At 33.0% G+C, this 23,002-nt stretch overlaps 2 protein-coding genes and 2 long non-coding RNA genes across 4 annotated transcripts; 2 read left to right on the top strand and 2 right to left on the bottom strand.

Moving 5' to 3' along the window:
• Positions 1 to 836: 836 nt before the first annotated feature.
• Positions 837 to 1,963, bottom strand: LOC139889019 (F-box/kelch-repeat protein At3g06240-like). Its single transcript, XM_071871995.1, has one exon. The coding sequence runs from the start codon at positions 1,779 to 1,781 to the stop codon at positions 837 to 839; it is 945 nt and encodes a 314-aa protein (XP_071728096.1). The 5' UTR covers positions 1,782 to 1,963.
• An 8,619-nt stretch (positions 1,964 to 10,582) lies between these two features.
• On the top strand, positions 10,583 to 12,744 carry LOC139892089 (uncharacterized). Its single transcript, XR_011773972.1, has 3 exons — positions 10,583 to 10,721; positions 10,856 to 11,028; positions 11,486 to 12,744. It is a non-coding gene; the product is annotated as an uncharacterized lncRNA (long non-coding RNA).
• Positions 12,745 to 12,923: 179 nt separating this feature from the next.
• Positions 12,924 to 15,016, top strand: LOC139892088 (uncharacterized). Its single transcript, XR_011773971.1, has 4 exons — positions 12,924 to 13,192; positions 13,829 to 13,913; positions 14,479 to 14,651; positions 14,762 to 15,016. It is a non-coding gene; the product is annotated as an uncharacterized lncRNA (long non-coding RNA).
• An 803-nt stretch (positions 15,017 to 15,819) lies between these two features.
• LOC139892087 (F-box/kelch-repeat protein At3g06240-like) lies at positions 15,820 to 17,111 on the bottom strand. Its single transcript, XM_071875124.1, has one exon. The coding sequence runs from the start codon at positions 16,992 to 16,994 to the stop codon at positions 15,915 to 15,917; it is 1,080 nt and encodes a 359-aa protein (XP_071731225.1). The 5' UTR covers positions 16,995 to 17,111; the 3' UTR covers positions 15,820 to 15,914.
• Positions 17,112 to 23,002: the final 5,891 nt, after the last annotated feature.

Below are 23,002 nucleotides of genomic sequence, written 5' to 3'. Positions count from 1 at the left end.
GAATAAACAGTAGCTTTAGGTAAACAATGTAGTGTTGTTCTGTTTATACCCATAGTTGGGTAATCTAACCACCATTATGTCTGACATTACGTGCTAATAACATATACTTACTTTACTGTATCGAAAAAGACAAAAAAACCTAAAGATCATAACTAGATGACGTAGTATCTCAAGGTTCTAAACGCAAGATCAGGTACCCTTAACAGCCATATACATATACATTACCGTAAAAGTACTAATCTTTAATAGCAAAGGTTAGCAACACATATTTTATTTATCAGAAAGCAGACAACAAGCAAATAAGATCAAGTAGCTGCACATTTAACTGAGTAATGAAATCATGTACCCAGAAATAGAAAGTAAGCACCATGAAAGAAAGTTTGATGGCAGATCGATATGGTTGATAACTTTAATGTGATGCACTTAACTTTAATTTGAAATTCAGATCTCTTTCAGATTAAGAATCATTATGCACATTATTAATCCAACTCAGCATTTCATACAGTCTAAAACTAAATCTCCAAACATCCAATTTAAATCAAGTATCACACAACGCCAAATTTGATAGGAACTCTGTAATTGCAGCATGTTTCCATCTAACTTGGTTAAGATTTTCACCCATACACATTACTGAATTTAAATAAGTGTCGCTCTAACGGAAACGTTCAAGGTTATTTTTTCTGTTTTTTTGAACGCCCAAAGGGAAACGATCAAGTGATTCAAGGCTTTCAACATACGTTCCATATACCATCAATGCGTCTATGCACCCTTTAATGGTAACAACACTTGTGCATCTTCTTTCATCCATATTGTATATAAAAATTCCAACCTCATGCTTATTTGCCAACAAGATATCTCGATTGCTCAGAATATATATACGTATAGTTTTGAAAGATACAAAGTTTCCTCCAAGACTCAGGAACCCCATACTCCTCCATCACCCATAATTCATATTTGAATTCATCATACTCAACAACAACTAATTTCCCACCAAGAGCATAAAGATTGCAAGACATACCTCCAAACTGAATATAATTAATTGAATCAGGAAGCTCGATTTCATGAAATTTTTCACTAGCTAAACTAAAGGCTGCAATAGTCATCTTTAAGTGTATGCTTCTTACTCCCCAGTGAAGATTATTGTTTAAAAGTACCCCTGAACCATAATGATTATGTTGTTGGTAAGGGAAATTAGGTAACATGTTCCAAGAATTGTTACGTAAACTATACACGCGTACGATATTGGTGTCAATATCAGAATCCGCAATGCCCATACGAGAAATGGAGATTACTTTATAATCATCCGTAGAAGAATCATAACCAAATCCATATGTTTTTCCACCATAACTTTCTCCTCCTATAACTTTCAAGGTCTTTTGAGTGGTTGGATTGACTAAATGGAGGTTATAATCCATATCAGTAGCCAAAAGAAGCCCATTGCAAGACCCACGTATCTCAAACAACGGTTCCTGGAAATTCAGGCGTTTAGCCGTTAAGGTTGCAGGTATGGGTTGGGTGTAGAGATGTTTTATATCAAGTGAGTAGAGAGATTCATCACTTTCCATGTATAAAAAGTGTGTGGGGTTTGGATTGGGATTGTTTTTAGTGTAGGCACGAATATGGGTTTTGATAAATTCGGGACTGGAAATCAGAGAGTACCATCGTTTTGAAACCGATCTGAAACGGCCTAGGGATTTAGGTGGAAGCAAAACTAGAATTGCTTCGATGAGGTCCAGTGGAAGTTGGTTTAAGGCAGACATTGGGTTATTTGAGTCCGACATGATTTGATTTGGGGAGACAATAGACGGTGCAAATGTAAGTAGGGGAACTAACCAAAAAGGAGAGAAACAAGCATGGAGATAAAATGACTTACATCAATTCAATTAAGGGATGAAGACATAGTAGCTGTAGCAATACACCGCGAATATGGAGAATGCCCAAATTGTTCTTTCGCTAGGGTTTGAGATTTTTAAAGCCAACATAGAAAAGTATCCTTGTACTTCAACCAATTAGCTTTTAATAAATAAGAAAAAATTACACAGTTAGTACCTATGATTTTTTCACATTTGCATCATAACACTTAGACTTTTATTTATGCGTAGTTGGTACCTCAGTTTTGATTAACTATCGTGGTTGGCACCTCAACTTAACTAGAGTCAAAGTTTAATTGTCAACACCTCACATGTGCCATGCATGCGAGGGAATATTCGTCATTTTCCATTATTTTAATCCATTTAAACTCACAAAATTAAAACAAAAATTTCTACTACTAAAGTTCTGTTTAGTGAAATTGGCTTTCTGATGTGTTAAAATTTGAACATGCATTGGCTTAAAATTTCATAAATTTGATGAATTGATGCATGTTAATAGATCTGATGCAACGGAAATGTTTAATGCAAAATCTTTAAGGTTAAATATATTATTATATATGTATCTCTCGCTCCATATCTTTCATGAGTCAATATGCAATTACATTTTTTTAACACTATACGCAGGGCCGGCTAAGGCTATGGGCGAAGCGGGCGACGGCCCGGGGCATCACGCGGTTAGGGGCATCATTTAAAAAAAAAAATTAATACCCATAGTTTAAACCTCATAAAGATATATGTTTGCGTAAATGTTTGGGGCATTTTATAATCATTTCGCCCGGGGCATGCAAAAACTTTGACCAAAGTTTGACCGGCTCTGACTATACGGTTTATAATTCTTCTTTTATCAGCCCTAATTTCTTAAACTTAACGTGCCTCCAAACTTTCGAAAGTACTCAACATGCTGTACTGTTAGTGAAGGATTTAAGATTTCGGAACAGGATATGCACTGCGATAAAATTTGCTTTCTAGGTATGCATAACAAAAACAATTTTCAGCTACCTTTTGGAACTTTCATGAGTACAAAACAGTAGGATGGTCAATATTGTCAGAAGTAAACAGTGTTGCATTTGTTGGTAGAGCATACGTGTCACAGCAAAACACAACATAAATGGTTGCATACGTATATGAGATCAATTTTATTTCAAGTTTATCTTGAAGTAAAGGCAAATAACGAACGTATTTACAAACTTGGAGACTACATCCATGGATAAATCATACCCTCATTATACGCATATACTAAAAGGGTACAAATTTAATTTTGGCCTTAACCTGAATTAGTTAAGTTCCATAACGTAGTTTAATGATCGTGAATAAATAGAACGATAGATAATCAACCTTCTCGGCTTGATTGTATGAAATAAACCTTCACGGTTTATATTGATAAAAACCTTCTCGGCTCTCTTTATTACTCATGAAAAAAATAACATCAATAACAAAAAACTACTTTACAAATAAAAACCTACGGGTTTTTATAACCCCTACAAGTTATACGGATAATAAAGAAAAATAGCAAACTAATAATTGGATAAAATTTAAATAATCAATCATGGCTCACTTCAAACTGATACGCCACTTTTGGATAAGCTCAAGAAAACAAAATAATACTTATCATTTACCAATTTAAATTTTGTCACACATAAATCTAGCCACCCGTGGCTGCATGACTATCCAATTCCACATGGAAGTCTTTTGAGCCCAAAAACAACTTCAAAATAAACATCCCATTCAAGCCCAAAATCATGAAACCCAAAATCCAAATAATCCATACTTGGTTCATTCTTAGTCTTACCTGCATCATCCTCCCCTTCTTCGAAAAGACTCGTCCTCGAGTCTACAACATTAATGACCACAACATCCATCTGATCAAGAACTACACAAATTTTATTGAACTTGCTTGTTAACTCGTCTTTCAAATTCACATCAACATCTTCACAAAAAGAAAATTTAACAACTTCGTTGGACACGTTCGTGTCTTTATTAGTGACCGGAGTGCCAAATGCAATGATTTCATAATTGATGCTAATATTATCAAGATCGCTGAAATTCATAAAATCTGCATCCTCTTCACAATCTTTATCATAAATAGGTTCTTCATCCTCACCATCCGTATCATAGATGGGTTCAGAATCTTCATCAACAATAGGTTCCAGAACGTATTCCATATTAAAAAGTTGTTCAACCTTCATACCAATGGTCTGTAAGGGATCATCATGATGTTCCCGTCTAAATCCGCTCGGCGCATCAGCGAATGGATTCATACTTTCCCGTTGGTTCGCTATTTGATCCGAAGCATAGCGTTCATCATATTTATGATGTCGGCCCAACTCTAATTCTGCTATCCTTCGTCGCAAACGCTTAATTTCAGCATCACGAGGATCACTACCACTGCCTCTCTCGGCGAATCTGTGTCTCGTTTCCTTGTAATACCGATCACTCTGTTCTTGTTTAGCCATGCCTGGAATCTGATACCACATAACGTAGTTTAATGATCGTGACTAAATAAAACAATAGATAATCAACCTTCTCGGCTTGATTGTATGAAATAAACCTTCACTGTTTATATTGATAAAAACCTTCTCGGCTCTCTTTATTACTCACGAAAAAAATAACATCGATAACAAAAAACTACTTTACAAATAAAAACCTACGGGTTTTTATAACCCCTACAAGTTATTCGGATAATAAAGAAAAATAGCAAACTAATAATTGGATAAAATTTAAATAAACAATCATGGCTCACTTCAAACTCCTATGGTTGCTCAATTGATAGCCACTTTTGGATAAGCTCAAGAAAACAAAATAATACTTATCATCAGGGGCGGAGCTACTTGTTGCCTTGTGGGGGCCTGTGACCCCACTCACTTAGCCAAATACTAGCACAAAACCCGGTACCATTTAGTGTAAAATATTTAATTTTTAAATATGTGACCCCATAAATTTTGAATGTGTGATTTATATTGCTGTTTTTGAAGCCCAATAGTAATTTTTTGAAGCCCAATCGGGATATCATTTCCGTTGGTTAACCATCAAATATAGTTAAATGGCCCTCAAATAATATTAAAAATACCCCAATTTGTATATGCAAATTCTCAAACATTCAGCATTAATGCTTTTCTATTGTAGAACTATTTAACCTACCTCCAATTTATATACTCCGTATTGAACAATTATTAAATTGTTATCCTTGAAGTTCATAGCTTTCTTATAAGTAATTATCCATCCTTTTGCACTATAAAAGTTTGATATGATTTTTGAGCAGCTTTAACAATTATGTAAATTTTCACGTTAAATTGTGCCCCCGATGATTGAATTTTCTGGCTCCGCCCCTGCTTATCATTTACCAATTTAAATTTTGTCACACATAAATCTAGCCACTCGTGGCTGCATGACTATCCAATTCCACATGGAAGTCTTTTGAGCCCAAAAACAACTTCAAAATAAACATCCCATTCAAGCTCAAAATCATGAAACCCAAAATCCAAATAATCCATACTTGGTTCATTAGTCTTACCTGCATCATTCCATTTTGACGTACGGATTCAGAAACAAATCTAAGGTTTAGTTTGAATGGATTAAAATAATGTAAAGAGACGAATTTGCCCTCACATGCATGACACATGTGAGGGGCTGACCATTATATTTTGACTGCAGTTAGGTTGAGGTGCCAACCACGATAGTTAAGCAAAACTGAGGTACTAACTACGCAAAAAAATAAGTTTAGGTGTTATGATGAAAATGTGAACATAACACAGGTACCAACGGCGTAATTTTTTTCAATAAATAATTAAAACATAGTAGCGAGTTCTTTTTTCTTTTCTAATTAGCTTTTAACTAGTCCGGATCCGGCCCGCGCGATGCGGCGGGGCCTGCGTATTCATATTTTAACGTAGCGTTGTGTATGTACAGACAGAAAAACGGCCCATTTGTTAAGACTGTTGTAGATGTCGGTGTGGTTAGCGTTTTTAAAAAAGTGTCCGTTTCGGATGTAGTTAGTTCCGTTTTGTTCATAAAAGTATTTCGAGTCTAGCGGTGCTGTCGAAAAAATTTAATCCGCGGCGAGCAGGAAGATACGGGTTGTCGTTGTGTTTAGCGTTTTTTAAAAAGTGTTCGTTTCGAACTTAGTTAGTTTCGTTTTCTTCATAAATTATTTCGAGTCTGACGGTGTTGTCGAAAAAATTTAACTCGCGGCGAACAGGAAGATACGGGTTTGTCGTTGTGTTTAACGTTTTTTAAAAAGTGTCCGTTTCGAACGTAGTTAGTTTCGTTTTGTTCATAAAAATATTTCGAGTTTAACGGTGTGGTCGGCGAAATTTAAATCGCGACGAGGAGGAAGATACAGGTTGTCGAAATGTGGGGGTGGAGTTTTTATTTTAAATAAGAGAATTTATGTTTTAACCCCCCTGAATTTTGGTGTAGTTTTTGTAAGTTGATTATAGTTGAGGAGGGTGTTTTGTGTTTTTTGGGTTTGAGTTTGGGCAATTGTCGTTTTTACCAGTTTTTTGCCTTTGATTTCTCCCAAACGACTGAAATACGCACCACTTTTAAACGACTGAAATACGCACCACTTTTAGTATATTAAGGGTTTAATAAATAAATAATTAAATGTAATTGTAAATGTAAATCTAAGAATAATATTCAAGTCATCTTAAAAGGTGTAAATGGATAAAAAAAAAATTGTGCGAGGATTATAACCCCACGATAGATGTATGGGATGTACGAGAAACAAATAGATTCTATCAAATAAATATTTTATTGTATTAATTAGAGTGGTAAATGAGTCAAGCTACTAGTGAGCTACTCGAGCTCAGCTCGTTAAAAACTCGATTTGAGCAGAGCCTAAACGAGCTCGAGCCCGAGCTCGAGCATAAAGTAAAGCTCGTTTAATAAACGAGCTCGAGCTTAAAATATCGAGCTCGTTTAAGCTCGCGAGCTTAAACGAGATTTATATATATATTTAATTATATTATAATAAATAATATATATATTATTTAATTTCTATATTTCCCACCTACCACACTCAATTCCAAGTTATTTACTCCGTAGTTTCGTTAGCGAGGTTTAAAGTCTCACAACGCCACCAAATATAAACTTCCCAAATTTCAATTCCTATATAAAAACCACCACTCTAAGGCCACATGCAATGGTTGGGTTCTTTCACTGAACTTCTCTCCTCCACATCAGCGCCATATCAGCACAAACCCTTTAACATTCCTTTCACATTCCTTTCACTAAACACTCACAATCATACACTCAATTTTCAACTTTAACCAATTTTAAATTATTACTTAAATACAATAAATAAATACAAATAACATTTTATTAAATAAAATTAAAACATTATATTATTAAAAATTTAAAACATTACATAATTAAATAAATAAAAGACAATACATAAATAAAAAAAATACAATAAATAACGCTAATTGTTTCGAACAATATAATCATCCGGGAGTGTCCAAATGTGTTCGATCAAATTGTTGCGAATGTTATGATGCGCTCTTCGATCTCGCATCTCTCGATTACCGGTATCAATCCGATCTCTTTGTAACCGACGTCTTCTAAAAATTGTACGAGAATTTCGAGCTTCATCTTCTTGGTCCATTGCATCAAGCAAATCGAGATAGTTAAGCGCGTTGTAACCGTCTTGAATTAAATCTTCATCGGAATCGGACTCTGCGCTATCACTATCCGTCACGCTCTCCTCGCTTTCACTCTGAGAATTTAATAAATCTTCCACTTCCATTTGAATTTTTTTTTTTTTGTGTTTGTGAAATATGAATTGATAGTAGTGTTGGGTAAATAATGGAATGAGAGTGTATGTATATATAGAGAAAAATGTAGTGTATTATTGGTTTAAAAAAAACAATACAAATAGCCGTTGGAGGAGAAAAAGAGAAAAAAAATACGCTGGGCCCAACAAATAGACCCGTTAGAATGGTGAGGGGTATGGCTGGCGGTGGTGGTGGCGGTTCGGTGATGGTGGGGGTGAGCCAGGTGGCGGCGGGTGGCGGGTCCTTTCACTGACCATTACATGTGGCCTAAGCATTTACAAGGTTAACTCATGAAATTCTTATTCTTATTTTTACTTCTGCCATCACAGGCTTTATATTTCTTGGGCTATAGGCATAAAGCCTATGTTTTAATTTATAACAGTAGAAATATTTTAAAGATTAGGATCAAGTGCAAGAACATCCAAATAAAAAAATCGAGCTTATTACGAGCCGAGCTTGAGCTTTTCACATTTAATACGAGCCGAGCTCGAGCTAAATATTTAAAGCTCGAAACGAGCCGAGCTCCAGCTCGAGCTTTTTAAAAATCAAACAAGCCGAGCTCGAACACTACCAAGCTCGGGCTCGGCTCGGCTCGTTTACAGCCCTATTAATAGGGTTGGCTTCTGTGGGTAACGGATACAGATCCTTTATATGCATGACCTGCCCGTTAAAAGAAATTACTCTTCAGGCCCTGTCTACCTATTCATGGGTTAATTTTTTTTGTCTGTGCCTGCGACTCGCAGATACCGCAACATGTGGTTTTAAAGAAATATACATATTATCTAAAGTTATGCCCACGGATACCAACGATCCACGGGTAGTATCAATATTCACATGAACTGTATGAAGACCATAACTAACTCGATGCATATGAAAACATGAAAATAGCAACACCACAACAACGAAACTCAATCCTACATAAGTGGAGTATGAGGAGATAATATGTAAACAATCATTCACCTATCATAGAATAAAGAGAAGTCATTTTTCACCCAGAGTGAAACACCCTAAGATTAAAGAAAGTCATCTCTCTCTCAATGTTCTATGGATAAAGAGATTGTTACCGAATGGGCCTCCGTCCAATAAGTAGGTTAACAAAAACAAAACGAAAACAAAAAAAAAGTGCGAGACGTCATGAAAATGGTAGAATCAAATTTTCATGGGTTTTAAACCTGCATGAAGTTCAATTTAGGCTATAAGCGACAGTCAAGTCGCCAATAAATCGACGCTTGATGTTGACTCGATTAATAGCAACATGTGATTATTATTCAATATATAATTATGCGGGTTAACGGGTATACCCACTTATTTCTTAAACGGATATAACGGAATTCACGTGTCGAATTTTACCCGGCACGGGTATTATATATCCACTACCCACCCGCGACCCGTCAACGGTAGTGGCGATTCAAAGATCAGAACTTAATGAGGTTCAGAAATTATTTTTCAATACTAATTCTATTTGAATGCTATTTAGTGGTTATTTACCCTTAAAAACTACAAATTCAAAAAATATGTGGGGTTCGAGTAGATAAATTTAGTGGTGTCATATATACATTTTAAAGGAAAAATTAAAAATTCTAAAAATATATGGGGTGCTTCAGTTGTATTTAGTGGTGTCCTACACAATTTGAAGAGTATCTATAGCTTCTATTAAAATCCTATAATGATGATGTCATTATTAAGCTAATTTTTTTGTAAAAAAAATAAAAAAATAAAATAAAAAAATCTAAGCATGGTGGGTGATGTCATTAATCTAAATAATTTTGAATTAAAATTAAATCTTACTAACTAATTATTATTATTAAATCTTATTAATAATTATTTTAATTATTAAAATTAAATAAATTTTAATTATTTTGAATTGAGTACGAGAATGTATAAAAGCTATGCAGAAGGAAACCAATTTTAAATCTATATTTTAATTTACACCTTTGAAATTAAATGACAAACAATATTATCTCTTATGATTGGATGTGGATAGTTTAATATGCATTTTAGGTGTTTGATGAAATGTTCAGCTGACGAGTTTCTTAGTCGGACTCTGTGATTCAACGGGTCATTAAACTAAATGACTTTAGCATTTACGTTCACATAATACCTAAAACATATAATTAAACTGTTTCGTTTAAACAAACCCGTGATTCCACGGGTCATTTCACTAGTATTGTAATAAAATTGTTCGAACTATTGGTGTCCCATGATCCCACGAACTTCTATTTAGATTCGCCCTTCGTCAACGGATACAAAATTTTACCCGTCTCGTACCTGCGGGTATATTTTTGAATTTTATCCTCCCATCACAGCTACAAATACCCGCGGGTTGCGGGTGTTTTTTTCGCCCATTGCATCCCTTATCATTAATCAACCGATTAGTACACAAATCCTTGCTTAATATTTGTGTACCAAAACTATAGGCGACAATTTAACTCATTCACTCAGATTAGACTTTTAGGCGGGTGTTTTTTTAGGGTTAATTCAGATTAGACTTTTATCCAAAAGATGAAAAGGGGTCAAACTGACTTCAACTTGAAATGGGTCAAATCTGGATCACATTTCATACCAAATTTTAGTGCATAAAACCTACAAATTTAATGCTACGAGAAACAGCAGAAGTTTGCTTTTTCATCGGAAATATCAAAGAAACAAAATCTATTCTATTCTATTAAATGTAATGAAAATGCAACTTTGATGACATTATTGTGTAATTTTTACCTTAGCTTAAAAAATAATATGGGACACATGGCACATATCTAAAACACCTTGCTTACATCATCAATTACACAAACTTTTAAATTAATTAATATAAAAAAAAAAAAAAACCGTGTAATATTAAGGTGTCAGCTTTTTTTGAGCTCACATACCCAGTAATTTTTTTGAACGGCATTTTCTTCCTCTTCTTTTCATCTGTTCTACTTCATCTTCATCTATTTCTTTTTTCAAAACATCCATTTTCTCTGAAATCCAATCGACCCTAAACTGATTCAGTTCCAAAAAAATTTCACAGTGTCCACTAAATGCTTACAGCAATCCATCAATCTGATTTCTACCACTCTAATTTGCATCGAGTTTCTTTAAGGTATGTACAGATTTTTTTAGTTAACATTTTGGTAGCTTGTGTTTTTTGTTATTTCTTTCTATATGGTTTCATTTAAATAGTTATGTTTCAGTTATATCGTTTGTTGATTTGTTATTCAAATGTGTTCCTTTTAGATTCAACAAGGCTTGGTTAAAGGTTCTGCAGAAAAGGCAAAAAATGGCATAATTTTGGATGCCCACCAGGTGTTTGACGAAATGACAATGGCAATAACATTCTGTCTATAAATTCTTGTGGGTTTACAGCCACGGATGATAGAGGGAAGATAGCTTGGCAACAAAAAAAATCTGTAAGTTTTGCATTGTAAGTTTTTTGGGAGTAAGCACTTGACTGTACTGTTCCCTCCTGCTCTGTTATTTATCATATTGTACTTAGTTTTTTTATTTGCAAACTCATATTTTGTGGCTGATTGTAAGATCATATTGTGTTGATTATTTAAATATTTGAGAGTTTCACATTCACTCACAACATGTTCGATGAAATGCCACATCAAATGAAAATGATTTCTAAGAAAATGGAAGGTGTTGGTGTCATTATTAATTTTGCTCGGTTTAATGACATTAATTTTTTTAACATAATATCTGGAAAAAATATGTTTTTTTTTTATTAACTTGGATCATTATTCAAGTAATTGTTTTTTCTTCATTAATCTTTTAGGTTGGAACAATCGGTATGCTTTAGATTATCTATATTTTAGGTAGCAGTCAAATATATTTAGTTTAATCTTTTATATATGTGATTGCTAGGAGTTATAGTACAAGGAGAAGAAGTGGGATTCTAAGAAGATTGGTAGCTCAAGTGGATGCCATCATCTCCTTCTTGGATCTGGATAAGCAGGACTGTTTCGATTTGAAGACTTTGCTTCAAATATGATATTGTAGTAAGTTTATGATTTTATCAATTCATATCACGGTTGTTTATTATTAGACAACATGTGAGTTTTTGCTATGACAGTTTACATATAGAAGAATCGCTTAAGATGCTATTCTCAATCTGAATGAATTATAATGCAATTAGAGTAAGTCAGTCTTTTGAAATGACGAAAATATTGATTTCTTTTTGGTTCAGCTTTTACTGGGTTTTTTTGGTAGATATGATATCAAAGTAATTGGGTAATTTCGAAATATTAAGGATGTCGATATATTCATGTGTTGGTTTTTTTTTGTTTATGATGAATGATGATGTTGGCATACCTCATGTTAGTTACATCCATTTGCTTCCTAGAAGTCCTCTTCTGAGGGTCAGTACTCAATAGGAATATCAAAGTTAATGATATCATAACTTCAATGTCTTATGAGTCTCATTTCTCCATTGACAATTATTTTGTATATACTTACATAGTTTTGTTTTAGCTCTTTGTGAGCGATTCATGGTTAACTGTTTTGCAATAATGAAATTGTTAGTAGGTTTTTGATGATATTAATAACTTGATATTATGTTGTATGAGAGTTTTGACATATTTGTGATATTTAAACTACTTTTTTGTTTGACCCATTTATTGCAATCATAAATTTTTTAATAGGTTCTTGATAGTAATTAAAATGTGTTTGTACGTATGTATGGTAATTATAATCTCTCATTAAGAGATGGTTTATACTTAAGTGACCAGACAATATGGTCAACAGATGGGTCATGCAGCTTGCCTCCATGTTAACCAAGCCTAAGTTCACCAGACTACCAGGTTTGTAAACCTTGATTAGCTGAAGTCGAAACCGTTTGGTGATAGACCAATTACAATGTATTTGAGCTGGTGATTTCTTTTGTTTTGTTGTTTATTTGGACATAAGTTGCAATTTCGATTGCGTTTACAAACCTCTTCATGAAACGTACATCTGAATTTTGTTGTGCAGATAGCTAATGTATTTTGTTGCGCACATGAAAAATGGAGATACATTTGTGTTATGTGTGTCTGAGTACAAATCGATTACCAATATGGAAGGTGAATCGGAAATGGTTGTTGATGATATTTAATGGAAAGGTGTTTAATGATTATATCTCTAATATCTCTATGACTGTCTATATGTACATATATTCTGAATGTGAACTAATCGGATTTATATGACTATTGAAGCTTTGTGACAGTTTTTTAATTGTAGGCAAAGGAAGTGCTTCTCTCTATGTACTTCATTTGATTTAAACCTATTTGTTAATGCTTTGCACAAGTGAGTAGTAATGAAATGATATATTGTTAATGAGTGTTAATGCTTTGCACAAGTGATTTAAACCTATTTGTTTAATGATGTATTGAAGCTTTGTTAATGTATTGTAACTGATGTATTTTACAGTATTGGTGTAATAAGAGTGAAAGTTGTGTTATGGCTTTAATGTTTCAACTTGCATCTTTATCTTTATTCTTTATTGTTATTGTGCTATTGTAGGTGAATAGGTGATCAAGAAGGATACTCATTTGATACAAAATCACGCCATAGGTGCTCACCATTAGTTCATAAAAGGTATTATCAAGCTATACTCATTTCATAGTTTGTTTCCTTATGATTGTATAATGCTTATACAAATGGCTTTTATGTCTGCCGAAGATGAATACATGTGTATGGGTGTTCATTTGCATATATTATATTAATGGTATGTGTGTGTCCTAAATTTTTGCTAGAGGTGTCATTTAGGACTCATCTATTCTAATCTTATATTTGGCTATGGAGATGATGTGATAAAAAAGCCTTTCCTCAAGCTTAAAAAAAATCAATAAAAAAAAGAAAATTTTTAAGAGATGTTGATGATGTCATTAAGGAATAATATTAATTTAAATAAATCTCATTAAAATAATACTCTGTATTATATCAAGCATCCCTTTGTAAAAATAAGGGATAAAGAAAAAATAGAAAAATAAAAGATACGGAGTCTAACTGAATTTGGCCGTGATGATTATGTCATCCCAGGCTACTATGCATAAAAGGTGGATATATGATAAAATGAAGTTTCTATAAGGCCGAGTCTAACTAAAAACTGCTCATAAGTTTGAAGTAAGGTTCTTTTACCTGTTTTAACCCATTTGACCTACTTCACTTCGTGCTTTATTCTTTTGTCATTTTAATGATTTCTCTAACAATTAAAGTAAATTTGTTGAGTAGGTATTAAAGCGTTACAATTCTCCGAAAGATTGTGGTACATAAGTGATCAAGATGATGGGTTTATATAATTGCTACAAATAGTTTGGTAACATATACTTACTATAACTTTTTTTTATTTATTTCTTACTGCACCTGCATTACAGTTGTTCATTGATGTTAAACAAGTGTAGAACAACATGTTCTACATTTTATGTAGATACTAATGGAGCTGCATCTTTTTGATGTAGAACAAAAAGATGTAGAACATATAAATGTAGAATTGCATGTGTTCAGATTGTAAAATGAGTTGTTTAGAACATGTAGAACAGCATGTTCTACATGTTGTTCTACAAAAATTGTAGAACCAATTTTTGGGGAGGTAGACTAACAATTAAAGTAAATTTGTTCAGCATGTATTAAAGCATTACAATTCTCCGTAAGACTATGGTACATAGTGATCAAGATGATGGGTTTATATAATTGCTACAAATAGTTTGATAACATATACTTACTATAACTTTTTTTTTTATTTCTTACTGCACCTACATTACAGTTCATTGATGTAAAACAAGTGTAGAGCAACATGTTCTACATGCTGTTCTACATGCTGTTCTACGTCATGTTTTACATTTTATGTAGATACTAATGGAGCTGCATCTCTTTTGGTGTAGAACAAAAGGATGTAGAACATATAAATGTAGAATTGCATGTGTTCAAATTGTAGAATGAGTTGTTTAGAACATATAAAACATCATGTTCTACATGTTGTTCTACAAAAATTGTAGAACTAAATTTTGGGAGGTAGAACCAATGTAGAATCATGTTTCTGGGGAGGTTGAACAAGGTACTAACTATTCCTCTCCTTGATATTTTTTATTTATTAAATATATATTTACTATTTTTCAAAGTTTTTAACATGTTAATTCTAAATAGTTTGTACAAATTCATTTGTAGTTGTCTACACGATAGAATATGAAAAACATGGCTTTCCACATGCACACATATGATCTTTTTGAAATCTACGTGTAACTTTGAAATGGTTGAACTTCAAAAGTAATGACTGTGCAACTACAAGGAACTACAAGGAAGAAGATGTGTTGATCTTGGCAATGGATGAATTGTTAAGAATGTTTTTCTTTCTTTTGTTAAGTTTTTGATTTTGATTCTGTGTTTGGATTGTACTTTTTTAATTCCGTTGTTATAACTATTCGCTAAAATATTCGTGTTTTCTATTTTCTTCAACTTGATCAATTATACTATGTTATCTACATTCTCATTATATAACAACTAAGTTTATGTTAAATAACATTTGTCATCTATAAAATATCATTCAACAATTTTTCCTATACAATCTCGTGAAACCACGGGTCCCTTCACTAGCTTTAATGATAATTGTTATTTCTACACTCATAAGTGGCGGTCGACTTTTTATAGTGGTTTAAATCAAAGGTAATAGTCATAAATAGCATATTGACCTGTAGTATTGTTCGGTCATATACCGAGAATTGGGTAATCTAACAACACAATACTCATCTTCTCCACAAAGAAATATGTCTGACATTACGCGCCAATAACACATACTGTATCGAAAAAAGACACAAAACCTAAAGAACATAGCTAAACGATGTAGTATGTCAAGGTTTCACACGCAATCTCAGGTACCTAACATCAATAGAAATATACCTTACCCGTAAAATATTTCATCTTTGACATTATGTATCAGAAAGGAGATAACAGCAATTGAAATAAAGTAGCTGCACATTTAAGTGATGGCACTCGGAAATAGAAAAGTTTGATGGCAGATGTGGTTGAGAACTCTAATGTGCTGCACTTAAATTTATTTTAAAATTCAGATCTCTTTGAGATTAAGAATCATTGACCATTGACCATATTACAATTCAACTAGGCATTTCATATGCAATCTATAAACTCATTTTAACAAAACATTTACTTTATAATCAGGTATCATATTTCATAAACTGAAAACACCACATCCGATAAAAAAAAAAAAAAAAAAAAAAAAATCTGTATTTGCAGCATGCTTCCATCTAAAATTAGTTGTGATTTCCACCCATACACATAACCAAAAATAAAAACAAGTGTTGGTTTAACGAAAACGTTCAGGTGATTCAAGACTTTCAACATACGTAGCAAAAACCCTGAATCTTTCGCGGCACCCTTCAATTGTTACACGTGTGCTTCTTCTTTCATCCGTATTGTACATAACAATTTCATTCGCATAATTATTACCCAACAAAATATCCCGATTGCTAACTTGAGCAAAGAACTCATCATTTAGATCCATATCTAAGGTACAAAGTTTCTTCCAAGACATAGGAACCCCATACTCCTCCATCACCCACAATTCACTAACAAATTCATCACACTGAAGAACAGCAACTAATTTCCCACCAAGAGCACAAAGACTGGAAAACATATAATTAACTGAATCAGGAAACTCGATTTCATGAAATTCTTCACTAGCTAAACTAAAGGCAGCAATAGTCATTGTTGAGCGTCTGCTGCTTTTTACTACCCAGTGAAGATTATTGTTTAAAAGTACCCCTAGACCATAATAATCATGTTTGTAAGAGACATTAGGCAACACGTTCCATGAATTGTTACGTAAACTATACACACGTACGAATTTGGTGTCAGGATCAGAATCTGAAATGCTCAAACGAGAAATGGAGATCACTTTATAATCATCCGTAGAAGAATCATAACCAAATCTATATGTTCCATCAATACTTTTTCCAACTGGAACTTTCAAGGTCTTTCTTGTAGTTGGATTGACTAAATAGAGGTTATGATGTATATCATTGGTTAAAAGAAGCCCGTTGCAAGACCCTAGTATCTCAAACAATAGTTCCTGTAAATTCAAGCGTTTAGCAATTAGGGTTGCAGGTGTGGGTTGGGTGTTGAGTTGTTTTATATCGACTGAGTAAATAATATCACCAGCTTCCTCATCTAAAATCAGGTGTGTGGGGTTTGGATTGGGGTTGTTTTTGATGAAGTTACGAATATGGGTTTTAATAAATTGGGGACTGGAAATCATTGAGCACCATCGTTTAGAAACTGATTTTAAACTGCCAATGGATTTAAATGGTAGCAAATGTAGAATTGCTTCGAAAAGGTCTTGTGGAAGGTGATTTAGGGCAGAGTTTGGGTTATTTGAGTCCGACATGATTAGGGTTTGTTAGTGGAATTAAGCAAAAAGGAGAAACAGGTATGGAGATAAAGATGACTTACATCAATTCAATTAAGGGATGACATAGTAGTTTCGCTAGGGTTTGAGTTTATTAAAGACTTACAGCCACCATAGAAAAGTATCGGGGTACTTTCAAATATATATATACACAGTATATATATATTACAAAACATAGCTAGTTTTTTTTTGTTTCTTTTCTTATTTAATTTAATTCTATTCTATTACCCATTACCCATTACCCATTACCCATTATTACCCATTTACATTTACATTTACATTTACATTTATTTACATTTACATTTACATTTACATTACATGCTAACCGCCACCCCAAATCCCGTTGTTTAGCCCCGCCCCCCAAACAAAATTTGCCAAAACGACACCCAAAAAAAAAACACCAAACACCCCTCCAACTTTGAACAACTTTCAAGTTCAACCCTCAAAACAGGGTTGCAAAATGCAAATTTATTATTTAAATTAAAAAATCTTAAACACATTTCACCCATATTTTCAACGGGAGATATCTTTCCGCTCGACTCGCGTCAAATTTTTTTCAACCCACCGTTCAACTAAAAAAAAACTTACGATCACAACGGGACTAACTATACCCGAAACGGACACTTCTAAAAAAAACGCTCAATACCTCGGACTATATTCAACACATATACACACCTACAATACGTTCCGTTAACTATGAATACGCAACCAAAACGACACGCGGCAACGCGCGGGCCCACTTTACTAGTACATACTAACCACAACCAACTTTTCGGCCGTTTTGCCCCACCCCACCCAAAAATTACCCAAAAAGGACAAGAAGAAAAAAAGGGAAAAAAAAAAAAAAACCCAACCCCTAAAAAACTTGTCAACTTACCCCCAACCCTCAAACCATGGGTACAATGGTTACAAAATGTAACATCAATATTTTAATAAAAATTCTTAACCAAACTTCACCCATATTTTCAACGAAACATATCTTTCCGCTCGCCTTACGTTAAGTTTTTTCGAACCCACCGTTCAACTCAAAAAAATCTAACGAACACAATGGGACTACCTATATGCGAAATGGACACCTCTTAAAAAAAACGCTAAATACCTCGGACTATATTCAGTACTCAACGGGACATATCCTTCCGCTCGCCTCGCATTAATTTTTTCTGAACTCACCGTCCAACTCAAAAAAATCTAACGAACACAACGAGACTAACTATACGTGAAACGGACACTTCTAAAAAAACGCTAAATACCTCAGAATATATTCAATACATACACACACCTATAATAAACTCCACAAACTAACTACATCATATCGATAATTCTGTTTCCCTTTTTTTTACACGATCTTCCTGCCGTTAAAAACGCATAGGTCATTAGGTACATTAGATACTAACTACGTGTATTTAAAAACACCCGTAGCAAAACGTTTTTACTTCTGTAAATACATAACGCTCCATTAACTATGAATACGCAACCCGAAAAGTCCCGCGGCATCGCGCGGGCCCATTTTACTAGTTCTATTCAATCTTTTAAGAATCTTATTTTAAATTTTAAATTTTAAATCTGACTAATCATCAATATATGCAACTACTCCGTATTTTTTAATTTGTACCTGGGTAATGCAAGGTCCTAAAAGATAGTTCTGAATTGGGCGATTATAAAATTTGACATTTTACTAGATAAGAGAACTATATTTAATGGTGAATCAAGAAATAAAACAGAGTTTATGAAAATACCGTTTAATTGGATTTATAATAGAGGCAAGTCAAACATTAATTGGAATGATTTGCTAATTAATCCGTTGTAAAAGTGGCGTTTTAAGCCATTGTAATTGTTGGGTTCGCTCTCTCTAGCTCCTTGCTAGAGGGTCGACTTTGTTAATCAAAATTTGTCAATTAAAAAAAAAAAAAAAAAAAAAGACTTAGGGGAAGAATTCAAGAAGAAAACGGCTAATTCAAGGGGTCGAGATGAAGAAATTTGGAGTATTCATCAAGGATGCTTAGTGAGGTCCGGAAGAAGATGGTTGCTAATGGCTCGTCATTCGTTCGATTGGTCACCCTCTTTTTTGGGTATTTTATCACTAGCGTTTTCTTATGTTGTCTTGATCTTTAGGTTGGTGCGAGCTTGGTTTGTTTTCCTTTTCATGTTTTAAGCTTGGTTGTCGTTTGGTTGTACGTTTATTTAGAACTTCAATTTTTGTTGAAGTCTCTTGTTTAATATAAGTTCCAGTTTTTCGTCGAAAAAAATACTGGTTATTTGTAAAAGATGTAATTCGATTAAGACCCTCAAACCTGTAATTTCTATTAAAAGTCATCCCGTAAGAATTAGATTCATGTCAAATACCTCAGCGAATACTATCGATGTGACAGAAACAATAATAATCTCACTGTGGGAATAGAGTAAATTCTTGGGAATAGAGTAAATTCTTGAAACATATTGGGCTCGATTTCACAATCACATTTACAAAGAACTTCTACATAATGGGTTGCGTCGTCTGAGACAACCAAAGACGGAGGATCGTAAGGGCGGCAGGTAGGGATGTCAATGGATGTCCAATTCATAGGATATCCATCTATTCTGATCCATTTATATGAATATGTATGATTTAAATGGATGATAAGCGGATATGGAAATGAATATAAATGATGTGAATAATTAGTGTATCGGAAATGAATAACAATTTATCATCTGCGTATATATCCATTTGTCAGCCGAAATACATAAATACATATAAATATATCATATTTACTTAAATATGTGCATATACATTTACACACCCTTATACAAGTACGTTATAAACTATTTAAATGTTATCGAAATTATAGATTGTGAAAATACAACTATGTGAATAGTATTAAATTCATATATCTTATATATATATTACATATTTTTTTTATGAATTCTTTAATGATTTCATTTCATAATAGGAATATCTTTAAAAAAAATTTAACATCCAACGGATATCTTAATCTTTAGAAAATTGGGAGATCTTAATCTTTTTGATAAAAATTCCTTTAATTTTAATAGTATCCTTAATATTAGAAAGAAAAAAAAGCTATATTAATGGCGCTCTTGATAAGCTAACCAACATTGGGCTTTACAAATGGGTTTAAGCTGTTCAATGGCTATATACTTTCTATTTTGTTCCAATGTAGTTTATATACTCAAAAAATACTATTGTAGGCTATGTATCTTGAAAAAGTGTGATAATGTAAACAAAAGGTGACTGGTTACCTATTTGGTCGGTTAAACTCACTTTTAATAACTCCGTATTAAAAAAATTCTTCCACTCTATGGTCTTCTAGCAAATAGTAAAAAACATAATTTTCTTTTCTCTTGTCATTTAGCAATTTTTTTTAAAGGTAAAGAAGAATTTATAGATTAAAATGAAACTGCAAGTGGAACAACTAAAAACCCAAACAAGCAACATATAGCTACCTGAATGAGCAAAAAGACACGACAAAATACACAAACAGAGGGCCAAAAAACAAAACAAAAAGAATACCCAAATGAGATGTTGAGCTAACAACATCAATTGAGGAAGACCAATTACAGTAAAACCACTACAAATAAATAACGTTGGGACCGACAAATTTTATTAATTTAGCGAGATATTATTATATTAATTAATTAATTTATTATTAATTTAAAAATTTTGTTTATATTTGTGAGCAAATTTTAAATTAATGCATTGACATTTGAAATTACCATGTCCATTCACTTTACATATTTAAATAAAATATAAAAAGGACCTTAAAATTTCTCCTTTATGTATATTCACACATTAATGAACTTGTCAAGTTTAATGTACATTGAGATTTAAAAAAAAACTAGTGAAACGACCCGTGGAACCACGGGGTTGTTTAAACGAATCAGTTTAATGATATGTTTTAGATATTAAGTGAACGTAAATGCTAAAGTTATTTAGTTTAATGACCCGTGAAATCACAGAGTCCGACTAAGAAACTTGTCAGCTGAACATTTCATCAAACACCTAAAATGAATATTAAACAATCCACATCCAATCATAAGAAATAATATTGGTTGTCATTTTATTTTAAAAGTATAAATTAAAATATATAAATTTAAAATTGGTTTCCTTCTGCCTAGCTTTTATACCTTCTCGTATTCAATTCAAATAATTAATTAACATAATTAAAAATTATTTAATTTTAATAATTAAAATAATTATCAACAAGATTTAATAATAATAATTAATTAAGAAGATTTAATTTTAATTCAAAATTATTTAGATTAATGACATCACCCACCATGATTAGATTTTTTCTTTTTGATTTTTTCTTAACAAAGGAATTAACCTAATAATGATATATTCATTATAGTATTTTAATATTAACTATAGATAGTAATTATTAATTTATTGTTTCGCTAGGACCAATATATTTACATTGAGATTTTGAAAAATTATTATCTTATTATTTTATCGATTGGAGTTCAATTTTGTATTGGTCCCATGTTGGGATCGGACAAATTATTAATTTTATCGAGGTTATTAATTTATCGAGTATTAAATTATAGAGGTTCTACTGTACATATATGATCTTGGGTTAGATAACCATTCGAGACAATCTATCTTTACCTTCTTGATCCTTCTCGAAATCCGTACAAAGCTTTCATTTGAATTTGATTTAAAGCAACTGGCCCATTCCAACATTTTCTCTTAAAAATTTTTTGATTCTGATTCTTCCAAATTAGATATCCAGTTGTCCAGTCGACCGCTTGTCATATCTTCGAATCTCTGACAGAATTAAGATGTTGGATTAATCCCTTAAATGCCTCTCCAATGCTAAGACTTAGAACGCTTTGAAGACCCCACCATTTACATACTCTTGGCCACACATCGAAGGCCCGACTACAGAATAACAAGCTGTGATCAACTGTCTCGCTCGATTCCATCATCGCACACTGGACAACATGTTGAGTAAAGAGTTTAGTCTCGCGTTTATCCAATTCAGTGAGAACCGACAACCTTCACATTCTTGATCTCCAAATGAAGACTTCCATTTTTTGAGGCACCAAGTTGTTTCGAAGAGTTTCCAGGCCTGATATGTTACTCGCGAGCATCTTTTCTTCACTTTTTTGATGTTAAGCTTTTTGTAGTGAATGACCCATTTGCATTTAAAACCCATTTCCATGCATCCCCCTGTTGACATTTAATAAAATAGTGTTTAACATGTTTGTAATAGAAACGAACTCATCACTTGTGTGACCAGCTGGTAGCCTTCTCCATTCCCATCTTTCGTGGCATCGGTCATTTGACCAGGATCACATACAACAGCTTCCTTTCTTGTTTCGAGTTGGAGCAGTCTGCTAAATTTGTCTTTCAATCCCACCTCGCCAAGTCAAATGTCATTTCAAAAGGATGTGTCTGATCCGGCACCGATATCTTTCACAAAGGAGGCGTTGAATGAGACCTCCGTTGTAGTGACCCGAACTTTTCCATGTTTATATATATTAAATTAAATTGTTATTTACATGATTAAGTGTTTCCAACATGTTAAGCAATCAAACTTGTTAAGACTTGATTAATTGAAATAGGTTTCATATAGACAATTGACCACCCAAGTTGACCGGCGATTCACGAACGTTAAAACTTGTAAAAACTATATGATGACATATATATGGATATATATATAGTTAACATGATATTATGATAAGTATGTATCTCATTAAGTATATTAACAATGAACTATATATGTAAAAACAAGACTACTAACTTATGGATTTCGAAACGAGACATACATGTAACGATTATCGATGTAACAACATTTAAATGTATATATATCATATTAAGATATATTAATACATCATAATATCATGATAATGTAATAATTTAATATCTCATTAGATATAATAAACAATGGGTTAACAACATTTAAAAAGATCGTTAACTTAAAGGTTTCAAAACAACATTTACATGTAACGACTAACGATGACTTAACGACTCAGTTAAAATGTATATACAT

This window comes from Rutidosis leptorrhynchoides, chromosome 2 (genome assembly GCF_046630445.1).
Source record: "Rutidosis leptorrhynchoides isolate AG116_Rl617_1_P2 chromosome 2, CSIRO_AGI_Rlap_v1, whole genome shotgun sequence".
NCBI lineage: Eukaryota > Viridiplantae > Streptophyta > Magnoliopsida > Asterales > Asteraceae > Rutidosis > Rutidosis leptorrhynchoides.
Note: the sequence above shows the minus strand (reverse complement) of the source record. Positions and strands in the feature narration are given on the sequence as shown.